General features: G+C 34.9%; 1 protein-coding gene across 5 annotated transcripts in view; it reads right to left on the bottom strand.

The window, feature by feature from the left end:
* Positions 1-436: 436 nt before the first annotated feature.
* The window catches only part of STAG2 (stromal antigen 2), a 130,397-nt gene continuing 108,808 nt past the window's right edge, over positions 437-22,025 (bottom strand). For 4 of the 5 annotated variants that reach the window (XM_025276230.3, XM_025276231.2, XM_025276232.2 and 1 more), the window contains exons 27-34: positions 20,182-20,330; positions 18,435-18,563; positions 14,644-14,867; positions 11,605-11,794; positions 11,405-11,515; positions 7,935-8,061; positions 6,910-6,987; positions 437-2,361 (exon numbers count right to left, since the gene is read on the bottom strand). In XM_025276230.3, coding sequence (XP_025132015.1) covers positions 2,338-2,361; positions 6,910-6,987; positions 7,935-8,061; positions 11,405-11,515; positions 11,605-11,794; positions 14,644-14,867; positions 18,435-18,563; positions 20,182-20,330 — 1,032 coding nt within the window. In that variant the 3' untranslated portion in view covers positions 437-2,337. The remainder of the gene's footprint in view (positions 2,362-6,909; positions 6,988-7,934; positions 8,062-11,404; positions 11,516-11,604; positions 11,795-14,643; positions 14,868-18,434; positions 18,564-20,181; positions 20,331-22,025) is intronic. The other variant, XM_044937211.1, reaches the window with a different exon arrangement.

Genomic DNA, 22,025 nt, shown 5'->3' with positions numbered 1-22,025 from the left:
CACTCTACTGGTTTCCTTCCTAGCACTAATTATGAAATAAGCTTAATTATTTTATTTGATTCTTTCCTTATTTGTTTGCCCCACTAGATCTGTGGAGGAGGGGCCTTGTCTATTTTGTTTGCTGTTAGATCTCTAACACATGCCTCAGCACACAGTGGGCACTCAAATGTATCCTGGATGAACAATGCAGATATTTTAGTGAGCATTTAACTCATACCAGATAAATAAAGTAATAATGGTCATAGGTTTCTACTTTAAAGTAATAACCCAATTAGGGATTTAGTCTCATTTTAAAATACATATGATTTATTAAAAATATAGTATTTTCTATAAATTATTCCCACCCAAACATGTTAAAAGATGTGGTAATAGGTACACTTTCTAACCACTTATAGCCACCCTCCTCTTTCAAGTACAAAAGATAAAACATACAACATACTGTAGGTTTATTTTTATTCAAAAAGTTACTGTCTCAAGACATAAATACAAATCAGAAAACAGTACAATTAGGACAATAGAATGTGGAGGACAACAGGTTAGAGTAATATATAAAACATTTTTAGCTGGTTGAAAACAAAGCTGTAAGAACTGCTTTCACAAAGAAGTACTCCTTTCAAGAGTGAGGAAAAAAAATCAACTTAGGTTTAAAATCATATATACAGTCCTCTCAGCAGTTCTAGTAAATGCAGTGGTGTGAAAAACAACATAGGCAATACTTTTGCACGTAACAATATTTGTTGATGGAAAATCTGTTAGACATGTCTTGATTTCATTTGTTATTAACCATGATTTAATAAAATAATTGTATTTTATCATGATCTTTTAGCTAACCTATGGTTTTTGGCTACCACAGCCCAATGCTTGTTGGTTTCTGACTCTTAAGAACTGGAAGCCTTTTGGTATTCACCCATCTGAAGATATTCTTGTATTGCAAGCATATTAAGGCATGGAATGATTAAAATAATATACCTCAAGAACTGAGAGACGACTGACAAAAGATAGATACACATGTAATATAAGTTAATATTTTGTTTTAAACGATGTCTAGCTGCCTAAGCCTCGCAAAATGAGTTGATGTCAAAATGGCAAGTAGCCACTTTCTGTTTTAAACTAATTCATTTGTGAAAGGACATAAAATGAAGTTTAAAGCTTAGCTTTCAAAGAATATTATGGGTTATGAATTCTATTATCCCATCTAATTTACATACAGAGGAAATGTACTGTAACCTGTTAGAAGTATCTTTAACCTGAAGACTGCTTGCAAAGACAGATAGATAAAACAATATAAAATACAAATTTAAAAATCATTTTAAAGCATGAACACTCATGCTTTTCTATTTTTAAACATTGTTAAACTTTCAATATATTTCTGAAACCTCATAATTTTAAGTTGGAATTTAAAAGTAAGAAAAAACTAAACAAACTGCGCAATTATAAAATCAGCACCAATTTATATATATATATAATTTTATTTAAAATTTAGATCCCTATTCCCACACTCTAATAAGCTGTATAATTTTTGTTTAGAGTTTTTCTGCAAACATACTACAATAAGCTTCTTTTATTTGGAGACAAAATACAGTGGCACTACTGGAAGGAATATCACAACATTACATTTTTATCTTAAAGGACAAGCAAACTTTCAGGGTTGATAATGGGATAAGCATGTCTGAGACTGGTTACCTTCTGGCAGTTCACTGCATCTGGGTATTTCTGAAAAGTATAGAGAAGCTCTTGGATTTTAAAAATATCTTAAAATACATTTTAGATGAAAAAATTGTAAAAGTTCTGCTTATAAGTTTACTTTTCTCCACAATTACAATATTTAAAAGAAAGCCTCGATTGATGTTTCAAGCATTTAAATTTAGAATGCTAAAAACAATTCTATCCTATAATTTCAGGGCAGGGGAATACTCATCCTTAACTTTGTTTCTTGGATGTAAACAGAAATCCAGCAGAGGTCATCATTACTTAGTACACCCAGTAAATAAATGTAAGAGGATTCATGTCTGTACCAAATGCCTCTTCAGATTGTTATAGTTTCTTTAAAAAAAGCATGAAATAACTGATTCAAAAGCCAACTAACAGCGCATAAATAAAATATTTACTTTCTAAGAAAAACTGTAGCTTATCATCAAATTGTTTACTTGTCCTTTACTTTTTTCAGGCAAACAAAACTGCCCCTCAAATGCACTTGATCTTGGTAAGTATAAGCACGTCATATTCTCCTTAGAGAAAAATCTGTACAGAATTTCACTGTATCTACCACACTTTATTTTAAAATTTCCTCTTCCACTTAGAAAATGACTTCACCAGAGACTTAATTGCGTACTGGTATTAAAACATTGACACCCCAAGAACCTAATGAGAGAGGGAAAAAAAAATCTTGTTAAAATTGTCATTCATTTCTTTGTAAAATATATTACAGTAATACTTGGCAATATTAAGTTTAATAACATGTTAAAAGTCACTTTGAAAAATTCCCCTCTTCAGATATATAATTCTAAAATTATAATTACCATTAACACGAAATGAAATAACATCAGGCCTAATCACAATCCTACCTACCTCATAAATATAACTAAAAGCATAAATCATGTCTCATTTATATGTTTATACACACCCCTAATGCCTAGATAATGCCCTGAACACAGGCACCCAACATATGTTGAATGAACAAATAAATGTGCTTCTTGACATACACTTCTGACACAAGAATGTCTGGCAAACTCAGTCATTTGCACTGTGAAATGGGTATCATGAACACGCAGACCAAAAACATCCAAGAACAATATAAATACGTAGAAAATAGGAAGCATTCTTTAGAAAAGCTGGACTGAATGAACAGATCTACTAATTTTAAAAAATCAAGTTAAGTAAAGGTAAAATCTGAGCAAAAAGTTTTATTGATGCTTTTCATTACATTTTGGGGCTTCCCTCGTAGTTCAGCTGGTAAAGAATCTGCCTGCAATTCAGGAGACCAGGGTTTGGTTCCTGGGTTGGGAACTTGAGAAGGGAATGGCAACCCACTCCAGTTAAATTTCACTCCATTACATTTCAGCTGGGGAAACAATGCTAGGTAAAAATCTAATCATTACTTGTCACTAACTTAAAAAAGTAAAAGCAGGTAATGAATGGAGCAACTCCTTCTTGTTTGTTAAGCAAGAATAAGTTACAACTTTTAGTTTTGTATATACTAAAAGTTGGGCTCTTCAAGTAAATTTCCAACACTTATTATGACAATTGAGTAATATTTTTAAAATACTATAATGAGCTAGTGAAAACTGATAATTAAAGCCAGAGGTAATGATCTAAGACTGGGATTACAAAGGGCACTTACTTGTAAATTAAATCTCACTTTAACAAAAGTTATAGAACTCACAAATTGCTTTGATCTGAATTGAAGGACCTATGTATTTTCAGACCAGGAAACAAATATCTATCTGATTGCAGCCTCCAAGTAGCACATCATCAAGTAAAGTGTTTGGAATCCCCAGTAATGAGAACAATAGAGGATTAATGTACCCCATTCTTATCAGTCATCCATCAAAACAACCACCACTACTGGCCCCTTGCCCACCCCACCCCTAAAGGTTAAGCGTTCTCCTTTTCAGTTTTAAGAGTCAGAGTTTGGGTGGTTAGAATGTTTCCAAAGAGGCCTAGGTGATAGGTGATGTTTAAAAATCCCTTCTAGCCATAACACTCTGACTCTGGGTAATGGAAGATCTAATGATGAATGAAAGGATAAAATCTTAATTGACAGTTTTAGTGTAGAGTGTGGCATGAAGATGAACTCACGTTCTTTCCAAACCAAGTGTCTACCTAGAAATAGCCTGAACAGATCTTTTTTCCCCCTCCTCCTGGGTTTGTACAGGCAAGGTTATAAAGGAGATTCTTCTACTAGAACATTAAATTTGCTCCATTATACCAAACCCTTCCTTTACCAATTTTATACTACAGATATCTAATAAAAGTATCTCAACACAGAAGGAGGACATTAGCGATATTCTCTTTTTTTGGTAACATAAGCTACCTGTTTCTGGTGTCAACATTAATAACCACTTAAGCACATACTTTAAAGGTACCAACAGCCAGCTTTGGTATGTTGAGGCAATACTGGCCCACTAATAGCAGAAAGCAACCATATACAGATGTTGACACTGTTACCAAATATGAAACTAAATAAATCATAAATCTAGAATATTATATGCAACCCCAAACTGATCTGCTCAGAGTTTTCATATTACCACTTCTGAATCACACAGATAACATGTTACAGAAAATATATCTAGGATTTATTTAGTAATAATCTAAAGTATCTATACTAGGATGCTTTGGGTTACTTCACATAAAATTAGAGAATCTTAGAATTGGGTATAAAAGGATCTACAGTCCTAATTTTATTATTGTCTTGTTGACTATCATCACAGGGTTGAATAAAAAGAGATGTAATCTAATGCAGATTTTTACATTAAAAATTTTGTTACTCCATTTAAGTTATTGTAGAGATAATAAGATAAAGTTTAATGTAATTTTAAAACAAACTAGTATTAATAGTATTACAGTACATACGTGGTCAAAGACTTGTAAAGATACCTGAACTGTTAAAGATATTGAGCAGTCAGTTATGTGACTGCTGCCATCATGTGGCACTAGTATAGAACTACAGGTACAGATGCAAGTGCTCCTGTTCCTAATTTTAGGCAAAGCAGCAAAACTACTATCCTCTACGTTGTTACATATGCAATAAACACAAGAATGCCATAATTTTTCTATAAATAACAATGATTAGGTCCCTATCTTCGGCTTCACTCAGATTATAGTTTTCCCTAAATGTTAAATGTCAAAAATATATATACATATACAGTACTGTTCCACTACTGTAAAGAAAAAAAAAAAGGTGAAGAGCACCATTTGGCAAATCTATTCAATAGTAAGTGACTAAGGAAACAAATGCCTAAAGGTTTCCTGACTTTAGATGAACAAATGAAAAAAATAAGATGATCTCTAACTGCCCATATCAATTTTGACTGTAGTTAATCATTACAATTTCTAAAACAATTTTCTTGGTATTTCTTTGAGGCAAGGTCTGATTCTAGTTCTGGGAAGTACACAGCAGAGGCAGCACAAGATTTTTACATCAAAAGGAACTCGGATCAAATTACTACTCTGACACTAAGGCTGTATAACTCTCAGCAAGTCACTGAAACCACCTCTACAGCCCAAGTTTGCTTGAGTGTAAAAGTGGGATCCCACTAAACTGTGCCTGGCACAATGTCAGGCACATAAGTTTTCAAATACTAGCTTCCATTCCTTTTCATCTCAAAGTGATAGTACAGGTGGACTAGAATACAAATCCCTTGAGAGCAGGGAGAGCATCTTATTCATTTCAGCACCAATTTCCAACTCACTAAACTGCTGAATTAATGCGTTTCATCACATATGCTTGGAAAGATTCTCTTTTATTCCTCATCACAATCACTACCTAAATGTTTTATTTAACAAACTGGAAGATACATACTCCTAGATTATCAGGGAAACCACATACTTCAATATGCACTTAAACGACAGACTTATGGGTAGGCAGAGGTCACCTATGCTACTCAGATTATGGTCTTATTAGAAATGCAGAATGTTAGACCACACTTAAGACCTACTGAAGCAGAACCTACATTTTAATAAGATCTCTACATGATTTATATGTCCCTTAGAGATGGACAAACACTGATTTCAAGGATCCCAAGGTGCCTTGTCCAAAGATTTCTATACCTGCTGATCTATGAAATGTTATCTTTTAGCTCAAATAGCTAGCTCTATTAATTTAAGTATGTTAGCATGAGTTCGTTTGTTGAAATTCTTCCAAGAGCTATCTGACAGGAGATGAGGCAAGAGAGGGCCAGGAGAGAATGGCAGAAATAGGGGCATAGAAGGCAGGCCTTGGAGGATGATACAACAGTCACCTGAGACTGCAGGTGTTAGGAAGAAGGAGCATAAATGGGTAGATGCTAAAAAGTGAGCTAGACAGGCATTTAACCGATTTAGCAAGCTGACAAATAAAGCTAAACACCTCTATGCTGGGCAAAACTCTCAAAATGAATAAAATCATCACTGCCTGGAGTTCAATCATTGAGCAAAATATAATATCCTATTTCACTACATCAATCTGGTAGTTATCAAAACAGAAGTGTGTATAAGTGTTATGGGAGCTGAGAATAAAGTATCTATCTAAAAAGTTAGGAAAAACTCCAAAGGTGATGTCGGAACTGACTACTGAAAGAATTCACTACTTGGAAAAGGAAATGGGCAATTCTGACAGAGAGAAAAGCTTTTACACGGTCATGGAGTTGTGAAAGAGCACAGTGTGTCTGAGAAGAACTACAGATGGTATTCTCAGGGAGAATATGGCAACAGGGACTGATAGAAGAAACAGAACTGACATCAACTAATAATAACCAATTATCTCAACTCCCTTCTCTTTATTACCAAACCCTTTGTTCAAGTTCTATTTTTCACCATGTCTTCATATTAAGATTATGACTATCATGGTTATTTTTCTTCTAATTCATCCTATTCAAGGAAATATTTCTGAAACACAATTCTGATCATGCCTGCTCCCCCATTCAAAATCCTTCATCAGGTATAACTCAAGCCTACAGGAAAAGTGCAAATTCCTTAACAAACACTTAAGCCCCAGTTGGCCAGGGATTCAAAGGCACTTTGAATCTGTTACCACCACTGCATGACCCCTTCTCAACTCTACTCTGAAATCCCTCCTGCCTGTCTCTTTTCCTCCTGTCCAGTTGTTTTTATCCATTCTTAATGTATTGTCCAAGCTCTTCAACCTCAAACTCAGAGATTGCCTATTACTTTTGATTTTACAATCTTGAGGCATATTTAAATTAAACCTACTGATTCATCCATAATTGAAGCTGGATCAAAGAAATCAGGCTTCAGTTCTGTTCTCTCCCGTCTGTTCTTTGATGGTGGCTAAAAGGGGGAAAAAAGGAAGGAAGTTGACAATTGCCATATCTATAATAAGCCAAAGAGTAAATGAAAATCTTGAAATAATTAAGTGTTCACGAGACCTATGTAATTGCAATTGCACCCTACAATACTTCAAGTACTATCTATTCAAACTACAGAATATTTAAAAATGCAAAAGCAGTTCATTCATGGGAAATTATTCTTATGGATGAAAACTAGAAAAAGGATTTTTTGTTTTATTTTAGAAATGTCTCTCTCAACTCTCTTTTCAAGGCACTGAATTACACTATTCTGAAGAGAAGCAATATTTAATTATTTCTTCCCTTTAAGGAGAATACACCAAGGTATACTGAGAAATAGAAGACCTGGCTTATGAGTCTCAGCTTTACTGCTTACTAGTTTTGTCTCTCTGGATAGGAAGTCTAAGCTTCAATATCCTCAATCCTTTCAACCTACCTCACAAAGCTTAATGAGCTGTGTAGCAAAATGACATATGTGGATAATAAAGCCCTAATTGTATAGATGATGTTATTATCAGAGAATATACCATCATATATATTAAACTTCCAAGTCTTTTATCAGTACTTTACTGTGTGATACGGAAACTGACCTCAGTAAAAAAGTAGACCATGTTTATAATATATTGGTTTGATAATGGTAAATAGATGGTAAATTATAAGGTGATATTATACTATTAAGCAAAATATATTCTTTATATATTCCTAAATTAAGTCTGAAAGTTTACCATCTTAAATTAGGATCTAACACCCTCACTAAACTCATCCTCTTCCTCAATCCCTTCTCACATAACTAAACTCCTGGCAACTATTTTATTTAGTAATTTTGCAAAACTTACTTTTATGGCAAATATTTCTCTCCTCTAATAATATTCAATTTAATTTCCAAAAAAAAATCTAAATTTAAAACCTTACAGAATCATTGTATCTTACCAAGTCTATATCCATGGTGTCAAAATCCATCCCCTCATTAAGATCTTCAATCCTCCCTTCTGAGGACATCATAACATCTTCAACAATTGGCTCTTCATCATCTTCCATTAGGCTTGTACCACGCCGACTAGAGAAATACAAAAAAGGTCAAGATCTCAACCAAAGTCACAATTTAGTAATATATTGGCAGCAACTATGTGGCTCTATTCAAATGTAATGGAAAATGATGGAATTAAAGGTCAGGGAAAATGACTAGGCATTGATCATGTCATCAATGATGTCAAAACCCCAATATTCACTTGTTTGAAAATGCTAAAGAGTTATGTTCATTCTACATTACTTCAAAACATTTAACTTGATAGTTCTGATATTCCATTTAAAAGCTCAATGAGAATTTACCACATGGGAGCAGACAAGATACCTCAAATCCTTTTTGAAAGTAGGCAGGGTACAAATTAATAAAGAAGTATAAAACAAGAGACCAAATAAATGACATTTTCAGAATACATGTATTTTCATGAACATATAATGCTAATTTTACCCATCACTCACATTCACTCAGTACCTAAAATGTACCAGGCACTCACTCACTCATTCACATAGTGCCTACTATGTGCCAGGCTTTGACTGTGTCCTATGGATGCAAAATAAAAGATGAATAAGACGTGATTCCTGCCCTCAAGGAGCTCACAGTCTACTATGGGAAACACAATTAATTATGACAAAGTGATAAATATTGCAAGAGAAATATGCATTAAGCGCTATAAAGATATACTGAAAGAAGAGATTAATTCTGCTTCAGGAAGAAATGAGCAACATTTATGGTGAAACTTGCACTCTGTATCCTATGAAACTCAAAACTGAGACATATATAGAAAAGTTAAATTAAGACCCAAAATTCTATTATCACATAATTATAAAGAAAAAATTCAAATTTCAAGTTCACAAATTAGCCCATATTAGCATAAAGGAATCAACATAAGTGAAATTGAGGGTGACTTGTTGTTCCCCAGTTTGGATAATATTTCTTTCTTTGCTCACTCATGTAAAGATCCCACCCTCCCCCAAATCAATTATTTATTGAATGCCTGCTTACAATTTACACAAAACTATGTTGAGTCTTAAAAGACGAAGATAACAAGACATGATGTCTAGTCCAGGCTATGTGGACAAATATGTTAACAATGGTCCCTATTTCTCAAGAGTTCTGGACAGTAAATGATAAATGACAATTTTACTGTATTTGGTGGAAGCAACTGTGAAGGGGATACGTGTGCTTTGGGGACCATGTGTTATAGAAAACCAGAAACTCATTCTGCTTTTGAAAGATATATGTGATATAAACTAGGAGACAGAGAGAATTTGAAGGTATTTTCAGATATAGGCCAGACACCATTACAGAACAATTATTGTAAAACAAAAATATTTTAAAGTCTCAGGTGACAGACTACTTATGATACAACCAAAAGACTCTTCTGATAATAGTTAACTGGAATAATTTCTTTGTCACCTAGGGAAGTTTATCTCTAAGAAGAATAAAAACTAACTACAGCTATATGAGATGATGGATATTTACTAAACTTATTGTGGTAATCACTTCATGATGTATGTACATTGCATCATCATGCTGGACACCTTAATACAGTGTTGTATGTCAATTATATCCCCATAAGACTTGAAGAAAAAAGTTAATCAATTAATCTACAAACAAAAGAATAATGATAAATGGTACAGATAATGAGATGCTGTGGAAGAGCGTGTGCACTGGCGGAAAGTTTCAAGGGCAGACATATGGACCAAATGATTGCCTGGCAGAATTCTGCAGTATTTGGACTGGTAACTAGTGAGAAGCTAAGAAATCACTTGTTGAATTCAGCATGAAATAAGAACATATGTTAAAGGGAATGTGGCTATAGAAACAGAATAGGGGACAGAATCAAGGGATAGTATAGAGGATGAACATAGTAGACATAACAGGATCAGAATTTACAGATGTGATAAAGTATACCTTGTCTGTTGGAGGTTTTTAAGACCATGACAGACAACTAAAGAGAATTTAATACTACTCGTGAGGTAAATGACCAGTTCTTAAGAAAAATAGGTCAAATTCTCATCATTCAAAAACCAACAAAATTGCAACAAAATATAAATTTAAGAAATAAGGTAACAATCACTATCTCCAGCATTAAAACATGTACCACATTATGTTACAAATACAAAGCTTTCAAACTAAAAAACTTAATCAAAATCATCAGATCCTCCCCCTTTGTACCAGTTATCTAAAGACTACTTATATGCCATTTCTTTTGGAGCCAAAGCTAATAAGGACTTATAAAACTCTCATACAGATTCCAGTAAAAACAAAGTATTTGAAAATTAAACTTCAGTTTTTTTAGCATTGGACATTTATTCATTCAATGAACATTTAACTTAGTACTTTTTTAATGTGCCAAGCACTAACAGGAAATGAAAGCAGTCCCTATTAAGAGGTACAAACTATTAAGTATAAAATAAGATACAAGGATATACTGTATAACACAGGGAAATGCCAATATTTTATAACTATAAATGGAATAAAACCTTAAAAACTGTGAATCACTAAACTGTATACCTGAAACATATAATATTGTACATCAACTATACTTTTCAATTTAAAAAAGAGAAAGAAAGAGGTCCCTGCCCTTAAGGAGCTCACAGTCTACAGAAAGGGACAAATTCATAAACAAATTACAATATAATGTGGTAAGTGCTATAAGAAATAGGAATATACATAGTGTTATGGGAGCATAGATGACACCACAGCTTCATATAAGGCGACACCTGAGCTTGTCCTTTTATGATGATTTTACCAGCTGCCAGGGAATAGGATATGATACTAAAATATAGGCAGGGGCCATATTTAGAGAGATCTTGCATGCCATGAGCTAAGGAGTTTGAACTGTATCTTGCAGGCAATGGGGATCCATAGAATGGTTTTAAGGAAGAGAGCTACATGATCAGATTTCTCTTCTAGAATAGCACTTCTTGATGGCAACGTGAATGATGGAGTGGTGGTGAGGGGAGTGAGGGAAGGGGTTTGGTGAGAGGATAAATAGATCTGAGGGAAGAACATGAATTATAAAGCTAATGTAATAGTTCAGGTGAGAGATGAGGGCCTGAACTAAGGTGGGGATCAATTAAGATGTAACAAAACTGAATTTTTAGCTATAGTTCTGTGTACCAAAATAAACAAGGATTCATAGTTAAACTTTTCCAACAGATCAACCTAATATCAGTCCTTTACCTAACTAGTTAATATTTAACTTAAGAAGTTTTTTTTCTGTTGGAAAGACCAATTTTTAGCTCCTTGATTATTTCAGCTTAGTTACTCTAGAGAGTTTGCTGAAATTTTTAGATAAGGCACACAATAAATTATGTCAAAATGAATTAGTGAACTTCCTAGACTCAGACAATAAGGCACTCTCACTTACATGGCATGCTGAAGATTAGTTCGCAGTTTAACATAGCTCATTGCTGCTCTCTCCTGCTGCTGCCTTGCTTCCTCTTGTTGTCTTTGAGCTAACATCCATGTTACCTGCGTGCTTCAAGGAGAATTTTATTCTTCTTTTAACTTAACTTTTTTCTATGTAATTAATAAAGTTATATACAGAAAATGATCAAATGTACTTACTTATAATCAAGAGGAGTTTGATGATGTTCAGTCTGCATTGGATAGACACTCATGAAACTATCCTCAGGTCGTAATCTTTTGGGCTCTCTCATAATTGTTGAGGTGAGTTGTGGTGTCTGCATCATAACTGGGGTGTGCAGTGTTTGCTCTCTGCTTAGCCACATACTGTCGCTACTACTGCTTTCTTCGGCTGAGAAAGAAAAGTAATAGCAATGAAGTTCAGTCACTAATTTTGACTAAGTGAATGTTAGTCGCTCAGTCATGTCTGACTCTGTGTGACATGGATTATAGCCCACTCGGCTCCTCTGTCCATGGGATTTCCCAAGCAAGAATACTGGAGTGGGTAGCCATTCCCTTCTCCAAGGGATCTTCCTGATCCAGGGATCGAACCCAGGGCTCCTGCATTGCAGGCAGATTCCTTACCATCTGAACCACCAGGGAAATGTCTAATACAACCTGTGCAGGTCAACAAACATCTGCTTCTTTACACATGCTAGAGCTTGGAACAGAGGGATACAGAGGTATGTAAGAATGCAGTCCCTGCCATGCCCTGACAGTCCAGTTGTGGAAAAAGAAAGTGAAAGAAAGTGAAAGTTGCTCAATCGTGTCTAACTCTTTGCTACCCCATGGACTCTAGTCTGCTAGGCCCCTCTGTCCATGGAATTCTCCAGGCAAGAATACTGGAGTGGGTAGCCATTCCCTCCAGGGGACCTCCCCAACCCAGGGATTGAACCCAGGTCTCCTGCATTGCAGGAGGATTCTTGAACCATCTGAGTCACCAGGGTAGCCCAAGAACACTGGAATAGGTAGCCTACCCCTCTCCAGGGGATATTCCCAACTTAGGAATTGAACCGGGGTCTCCTGCATTGCAGGCAGATTATTTACCAGCTGAACTACCAGGGAAGCCCTGGTAAAGAAAATACAGGCAGTTATAACACAGTGTGCATGCATGCTCAGTCGCTTCAGTCATATCCAACTCTTTGCAACTCCATGGTCTGTCAGGCTCCTCTGTCCATGGGATTCCCCAGGCAAGAATACTGGAGGGGGTTGCCATGCTCTCCCTCCAGGGGATCTTCCTGACCCAGGGATCGAACCTGTGTCTCCTGCATTGCAGGCAGATTCTTTACTGCTGAGCCACTGGGGAAACACAGTGTGGTAAGTGCTAAAAGAGGGAAGCACAGGAAGAATGGGAACGATGAAAAAGATCAGAGCCCAGCTACCCAGAAGTTACTTCTTACTAGAGTGGATATTATGTGAACTGTGACATCTCCAAGAAATGAGGAGAACATAAGCAAAAGCACTGGGGTATGAAACAACAATGCCTGAATCATACTAATCTGCTGATTATTTTAAGAGTTTAGTAGTCCTGGAGTAGATGGCAAAGGTAAGGCTGAATAAAGAGGCAGGAGTCAACTCATGCAAAGTTTTATAAGCTATGCTAAGGTGACAGGAACTACTACTAAAGGTTCTATGGAAGCAATGTGGTGAGTTACATGTTTTATACTAAGTATATGGTGGTGATATGGAGGACAGACTTAAGAATATGAAGACTAGCGAGCAAGCTGGCCACTGAGGAGGCTAACTATGTTAGACCAGGTGAGTTAAGAGGTTTAGATAAGAAAAACTTTTTAAAATTTAGTGGTATTCAGTGGACATATCTTTTAATTTGATAACTTTTCTATCTAAAAAAGGGAAAATTTAACTTCTTATCAAGCCCAAGTATTTTAACTGGTCAGGGATACTGTGTAAGAGAGATTTCTCCACAGACTGGGATGTTGGTACTATATAACCAATCAAGTCTAAATCTAAGGCTGTGTAAGTTACAAGTTAATGCTTTGTGTTACTGGACCAAAAAAATACTAAAACCATTAATCCATGTGGCGATTTAAAACCATGGCTCCTAGGAAAATAAGTAAAAAAAAAAAATAAAGCCCCCAAATCTCTGACACTTGTCACATTAACAGGTAGGTGGGGGATGATGTCCCGTTCCCTTGAATCTGTGCCCTGTGATTGCTTGGTCCACAGAACACGATGGAAACTATGCTATGCCAGTTTCTGGCCTTAGAAAATGGCAGTGCCCAGAGTTGTCTCTTGAGACACTTGTTCTTGAAGCCCGAGTCACACACTGTGAGGAAGCCAAATAGTCACATGGAAAGGTCACATGTAAGGTGTTCTGGCAGACAATCTAGCTAAGGTCCCAGCTGACAGCCAGCATCAGATACATCTATAAGTGAAGATATCTCCATATGATTCCAGTCCCAGCCTTGGAGTATTTATTCCTAGTGAAAGCACCAGACATTACGTCCAGGTTATATCATTTAAGTTTTGGGGGTAGTTTGTTACTCAGGAATAATAGCTGGAACAAATTTTGACAACTATACTCATTTGTTTAAAGTGTCTTAAAGAAAGGAAATGAAGAACCAACCCTGGAGTACTAAGAGTCCAAGAGATTCAAGCATCATAATATATTCTTAACTCTAAGATTATAGACAGCAACTTGTATTTCTATGAAGTTCTTTATGATTAATGATCTCTTCATAGAAATTCCAAAGTTGGAACCTCTCTGAATCTGCTGCACCACTTAAACTAGATGATCTGATCTCTTAGGTAATGATCAGTTCTAAAATACTGAGTCCATATCCGTATACATAGAGTATAGTGCAGTGATTTAAAAGTAGATGCTCTATAGGGTGGGAGGGAGACTTAAGAGGGAGGGGACATGTGTATATCTTGAATAAATTTAATACAGAAAAAAAAAGTAGATGCTCTAGAGTGAGATTGCCTGGCTCTGCTACTTAGCATCAGTGTGACCTAAGTTAATCAACTTCTCTGTACCAGTTTCCTACATGTGAAAAATAAGAATGTACCTAAAGAATTTTAAGAATCAAATTCATATATGCAAAATGCTTAAAACAGTACATTTTACACACAATTGGAGCAAATAGTGTGCATTTAACAACACATACCTTGAATTTAAAAAGGAGGTGACCTATGGGAAACATAAAGGACAAACATAAAGAAAATAAACTATATGCTTACTGAGTGCAAGCTGCATGCCTTCAACCACTTTCCGTTTCCCTGTAGATGGTTTGGATTTTTTACTCCGCACAGTTGACCCCCGACTACTAATCCCACTAATGACTGACATGGTGTCGTCATCACCACCAGCTAGCAAAGAATTTCGGTATGACATTAGTGGAAGCCACACGTCTTCTCTTCGGAGTGACATCTGAAAGGTCATGAACTTTTCCAAGTAAACATACCTTAAAAAGGAGGAGAAACCATTAGCTTTGATACATTAAATTGCCATAGCTTTTTTTTTTCTTTTTGCTTATTCCTAATAATCTTAAGGCTTACATATTATATGGAACACACAATGATTAACTAGAGTTAAATAAAAAGTAAATGAGAATAAAAATAATGATCGATGGATCTGCATTTCCTGAAAACATTCCACTAATAACTGCAGGATATTAGTGTTCTCTTTCTCAAAATGTCTCTGTTCTATCCTAACTTTACAGATCCCCTCTTTTAGAAGAACAAATCTGAGTCATATTCTTGAAAAGAGAATTGGATTTAAAGATTACACAACTTGAGTTCTAGTCCCAGTTCTACCAATCGCTAGCCGTGTGAGTGTGCGTATATTACTTCACTACTTATTCTAAGCCTCATCAGTACAGTGATGAACAATTCTGTCTCTATGAAGATTCTCACAATAAAGGAAACAATTCACAGCATTTTGGCTTATTATTTGTTGAGCACCTATGTCTCAGGTAATGGGGACAGACGCAAAGGTAAATCTGATATGGCCTCTACCTGCAAAATATTTTCAGAGTAATGGAAGTCATACATCTACCCTTGGATCCAAGTATCACAAGGATTCCATGACTTACATATAATATAGCAACTAAAAATCAACTAACATTTGTGTAACTACTGTGTGCTAGGCGTTTTCGTCTTGGGCTCTTTAACTTTATTCTTATAATCTTGTGAGGGAGATATTCTCCCCATATCATAGATAAGGAGAGAAAGGATAGGAGATCTTCCTGATCCAAGGATCGAACCTGTGTCTCCCACACTGCAGGAGGATTCTTTACCACTGAGCCACTGGGGAAGCCCTACATATGGTAGTACAGTACTCCTCAAAGTGTGGTCTGTAAGCTGGCTATCAGTCAGAGAACTATTAATCATCTGTGACAAGATGTGCAGTCTGAGCCAAAATCTACTTACTAACAGAAACATTTACAACTATGTATCCACCACATAGTCTAACAGAACATTCCAGATAAGTAGCCCTCTCTGATGCCATTGCCTTTTTCCCTCTTTCCAGCCACAGAGGTTGCCATTAACCTGAACTTGCTGGTTTTGTCCCTATTTATAATGTTTTAATACTTATTTGTCTGAAAACACAGCACCATTTTGTACTTAGCTTTTTGCACACAACATTTTAATTTAAAATTTAACCATTTTGGAAGACTGGTATCAGCTAACACTATGGTGGTAATCATTTTCCAATATATATATCAAATCAATATGTTGCACACCTCAAACTTACACAGTGTTATATGTCAACTATATCTCAATGAAGTCAGAAAAACAATTCTGAAAAGATGAAAGAGATCTCAGGGTCTAATATGTAACATGGTGGTTACGGTTGATGATACTATATAAATATATAATATTATATAACTGAAATATGCTAAACGAGTAGAGCTTGAGTGTTCTGACCAAAAAGGGTAAATAATGTGAGGTGATAAATATGTTAATTAACTTGATTATGGGAATCCTTAGACAATGTATATGAAATCATGTTGTATACTTTCAATACATTACCAATTTATTTGCCAATTACAGCTCAATAAACTTGAAAAAATTTTTAAAGTAGATCAGTTGAATTGTGTGAATCTTTTCAATCCCAATTCAATCAAATGAACTAAGAATAAAAGTCATTTATGACATCTGGAGAGGGGAAAGGCTACCCACTCCAGTATTCTGGCCTGGAGAATGCCAGGAACTGTATAGTCCATGGGGTCGCAAAGAGTCGGACACGACTGAGTTACTTTCATATATGACATCTAAGACTACTAGAAATTTGAACAATTAGATAGACTTTTAATAAAATTAAGGATTTATATTTACTTAAAAATATCTAACAATTTTCACCACTGTATAGTATTCCATTGTATATTAATCTATTGATCTCATTTTCTAGTTGATAGATATTTAGTTTTGCACTTTCCCCTATTCAAACAATGCAACAGTCAATTTTTTTTTCTTTTTGGCCATAAATATGGGAGACCTGGGTTTGATCCCTGGGTTGGGAAGATCCCTGAAGGAGGGCATGGCAACCCACTCCAGTATTCATGCCTGGAAAATCTCATGGACAGAGGAGCCTGGTGGGCTGCAGACCATGGGTCACAAAGAGTTGGACACAACTGAGCGACTAAACGTATTACATTAGCACATGTGGGATCTTAGTTCCCTGACAAGGGACAGAACCTGTGACCCCTGCATTGGAAGCAGGATTCTTAACCACTGGACTGCCAGGGAAGTCCCCAACAGTCAAATCATTTATAGTTCTCCTTACATATATATGTAAGAGTTCCTCTCACGTATCTACCTTTGAATATCATTACTGGATCATGATGTAGGGAGAATCTTAAACTTTACTACATACTACCAGATATCTCCAAAGTGGCCTTGTACCAGCAATGTATAAGTCTCTATTGCTCCACATCCTTGGCACTATCACACATCTTAAAGTTGTGCTAATCTACTAGGTGAGAAATTTTTTTTAATTGTTTTTAATTTTTATTTCTCTAATTAATAGTATCAATGCAATTTTTTTTTGCCTACCATCACACAGTTTGTGGGACCTTAGTTTTCCAGGCAGGGATTGAATCCAGGCCCTCAGCAGCGAAAGCACAGAGTATAACCACTGGACTACCAATTCCTCAATGCAATTTTAAATTGGGATCAATTTATATATAATAAAGTGCACAGAAAATAAAAGTTGGATCACCTCTGTAAATGAATACAGTCATGTAACCCATACACCTATCAAGATACAGGATATTCCCATGACCCCAGAAAGTACCTTGTATCCCTTTTCCCATTTAGTCTTTCCAACTTCAACAAGTACCACTATGGTGAGTTCTATCAATATAGATTAGTTTTGTCTTAGAATTTCATATAAGATCTATATAATCTATAAATGCAAAATACTGGTGGGCTTTAAGAAGACATTACTTATACTATGAGTTATTCATATTCTTCTGTCTTTTTATACCTCAAAGCCCGGGGTTGGGAGGTCTGGGAGGGAGGGATGAAAGAAGATTTTGAGACTTTAATTCCACTTGTTGGGCTCTTTTAGAATGTAAGTCATCATTTTAGAAGACCAAACCATAAAAGTATTTTGTTTAAATGGTCTGTTGAGAACAGGACTTGTAGTTAAAGTACAAAGATAAAAGAGGGAGACTTCTACTTTCCAGTGTAGTCACAGCTCAGGACACAAAGACACAGATGGATCAGCAATATTATTGTCTGCTAAATGTTTCTTCCTTAGTTAGGCTGAGCAAAGAACTCAAATAGGAATACAAAAAGCATTCCAGTTACACCTTTAAAGATACAGCTACACTGTAAAAAGAAGTCATAGAATTAAAATATAATATGCATAAAACATAGTTGTAATCTTAAAATTATAAAATTTCTGAAGCATAAAGTTTTTGTGCATTAATGAAATCCTACAAATCTGAAAGAGAAACCAATTATAACAAATCTTTAAGAATTCCAAAGCAAAATTAAATAGAATATTTCTAGTAAATACATACACTGTTCTTTTGTCTTGTCGGAGTAGTTTAGAAGAAAATTCACTAAGAATATCAAGAAATGCCAAATTTAAAGGTGGATGGCTCTCTCCTTGTGGATTAGGTTCTTTAAAAGCAAATTCTATGCCATCTCTGCAACAAAAACAAAAAAGACAAATATTTAAATAACTACAATAGAAAATTTAATAACCTAGAAAATTTTTCTATATACTTTCACTCCACTACAAAAGATGCTTCCTTTCTCATGTGTTTTATCTGAGGAAGAGGGACAATAAGGAGTCTATAGAGAATGAGCATTTACATTTTATGACACTGTTATTTTGTTTTGGGTGGATTTTTTTGATTTGTTTTTTATTGGGGGTGGGGGTGGGGGCAGGCATGCTACGATAATCGGAGATTTTAGTTGCTCTCACCCTAGCAGTGAAAGTGCTAAACACTGGACTGCCCAGGAACTCTGAACTGTTACTTTCTCTGAAACAAAACAGACACACACAGACACACACAGGCCCTAGCTGGTTCTTTAAAACAAAACAGACACAGACACAGACACTTCCCCTCCCCCACACTGGTCTTTATTACAAATGTGATCTGGCATATCTACATTCTTTCCTCAGTTTTCTTTTCCATAAAAAACAACCCAAATCCTTTCACATAATGATCAGTACATTTTCTGTATATTTCAAGACATAAAGGAGATCAACTATAAAATCAACTTAAAATAATGATTACAGACTATTTGTAATGACTATTTGTATGACTCACTAAAGAGTAAAGTTCAAAAATTATACTCAACTCGGGGCCAATTTTACCTGTATTTATTTAACAATAAATACCTCTATTAAGACAACTACCCAACATTACACATATATGAAGTAAATAATATATTACTTCTCAGAATAATTACTGTATGTGTGGTCCTTAAGTATTACTTAAAATTCACAACCAAAGTATTAAAAGGCATAAAAAGAAATCTGAGACTTTCAGAGCCAAGTGAAAAGGTGGGAGTAAATTAAAGTTGAGGAAAGCATAGGACTAACTTAAAGAGCAGAATAATTTCTGAAAGGAGACATTTAACACTTTCATGACTAAGTAAGCAATACAAATTTTAAAAAGACACAAAACAGAGAGCTTTAAATGAAACGGAGCCCAAGCCTCTAGATTTTTCCAAAGGCAAGGCTCTTTATTCACAATAAAGACATAAAGGGTATTAATATCCACATACTGGTTATGTCAGAGATCTAAAATATACTCATATATAAAAGTATAATTGATCACTAAATTACATGCCTAAAATAAAATCAGGTTTTCTCCAATTTTGATAAGGCAAAGAAAACATGCAGATAAAATAAAGATTGTGGCTCAAAATAAGAGAAAAGGTAAAGAGAAAATAAAAGAGAACAGAAACTTGAAACAAAGGAATCAAATTCTTCTACCCAGCCATGAGATCATGACAAAACTGCTAGAAGAGATTTTATAATACCTAACAAATATATGTTTTCTTCACATAATTCATAAAGATTCTGTATGGCTTTAATTAAAGCAAAGACTTTTCTACAAAAGGTGTTTTAGTCCCAATTCATATTTTAACAGAGACAGCACTGTAACTGGTTCTTAAGAAAGGAGACATATTACAGAAGTGCAAACAAGTAATAAGGCACCAACTGAATTTGGTTATTCTAAACAAAAAAGCAATATACAAAAAACCTGCATGATTAAAACATAGAGAAGCTGAATAAAATTTGGAAATTACTTGTGTAGCATAGCAATGGCCTCTCTAGTTTTCAACTGATCGAGTCCAAAAGTTAAAGCAAAACGCCGAGCAAGTTCTTTAATGCCGCTAAAAGTTGAGGATGACCTATCAAAATTATAGCCATTTTCCTGTATCATTTCATTAAAAAGCTGTTTGGAAAGAAAGAAAGAAAGCATGTTAAAGATTTTAATAATTATGGATTATTACTGATTTTAAAATATCATATTTTATATTTAACATATACTTGATGTTTATAAATAAGGCATTATACTTCATTCTAAAGCATGGATTTTTTAAAACATGATACAAATGACCAAAATTGCAGCACTTCGCATATTCAAACCAGAGGTAATTACTGACATTAGAAACTTCTTAGATTAGTTATGACAGAATTTTTTTCTGTCACTATTAACTGGATATTATAATAGCATATAAAAATATACATAAAAAGGAAACCAACTAAATTATTAGGCAACTATGTTCTTATTGACATTTAAATGATGGATCAAAAAGTAAGCAAAACAAAATATAATTTTTCAACTATCAAACTGCCAAGATTTTTAACAGATAATGGCTACTACTCAAGAATACAGTGCATTCCTATAGTAGTTATGGCTACTACTCAAGATAGCCAATGGCAGTTTGCCGTATGACTCAGGGAACTCAAATCAGGCTCTGTGACAACCTAAAGGGGTGGGAATGGGGTGGGAGGTGAGAGGGAGGTTCAAGAGGAAGGGCTGGCTGATGCATGCTGATGTATGGGAGAAACCAATACAGTACTGCAATTATCCTTCATTAAAAATAAATAAATAAAAAAAAAAGAATACAGTGCAATGGGCACTGATCTGGGAACATAAACTGAGATAACCTTTCTTTCTACACAGCAATCTGGCAATGTGCAGCAAAAGCTTTAGAATTTTCATGCTCTTTGACTAAGCAATTGTTATTATCAGACTCCATCCAAAAAGAATAATAGTAATATTTGTGTGCAATACATAGGTACAAAAATGTTTGTTTTAGTGCTATTTATAATGGAAAGAATTGTACACTCCCAATACAGAGGGCACAGATTCCATCCCTGCTAGGGGAACTAAGATCCCACATGCCACACAGAGCAGCCAAAAAAGAGCAAAGGAAAGTATTTAATGGCATGAAAGTGTTTAGGATTTATTAATATGAAAAACTAAGGATATTAAGACCGAATGCACATTTTTTATTTTTGTAAAATAAGATTTAATGCAGGCATTAAAAAGATTTTAGAAAGATGATTAAAAATAAAAACACTGTCAAGTGAAAAAAATTAAAGATAAGGTATATTTTTTCTAGTTTTCCTAAAATACTTTCTATAGCTATTATTTTATAACAAAATAAAAGTTATTTAAATGCAGCCTTTAAAATCTTTTAATAAAGAATATCAAATATGCAAATGAAGCTAAGAACTTTCACACCTATGTTTCTAAAAAGCAAGAAACTTTATCAAAGTGAAATGGGTTTGGTTATGATTTACATGCATTTGGTCTCAACAGACCAAAGTATACTAAGCAAATGATTTTTGCCTATTTAAACTTGCCATGCCACTGCCAAAACGAAAATGACTGGTGTATTTTCACTACGATTGATAAGTGCTCATTAAAATTACATGTGCAAATGGGTAAAGAATAAAGTAAAATTCATCTGAAACTTACCAAATCAAGTTAACCATGGCTAACATTTCAGTGATTATTTTTTCCAAATAGACACAGTGAAAGTGAAAGTCACTCAGTCAAGTCTGACTCTTTGCGACTCCATGGACTATACAGTCCATGGAATTCTCCAGGTCAGAATACTGGAGTGGGTAGCCTTTC

Source organism: Bubalus bubalis, chromosome X (genome assembly GCF_019923935.1).
Source record: "Bubalus bubalis isolate 160015118507 breed Murrah chromosome X, NDDB_SH_1, whole genome shotgun sequence".
Lineage (NCBI taxonomy): Eukaryota > Metazoa > Chordata > Mammalia > Artiodactyla > Bovidae > Bubalus > Bubalus bubalis.
Note: the sequence above shows the minus strand (reverse complement) of the source record. Positions and strands in the feature narration are given on the sequence as shown.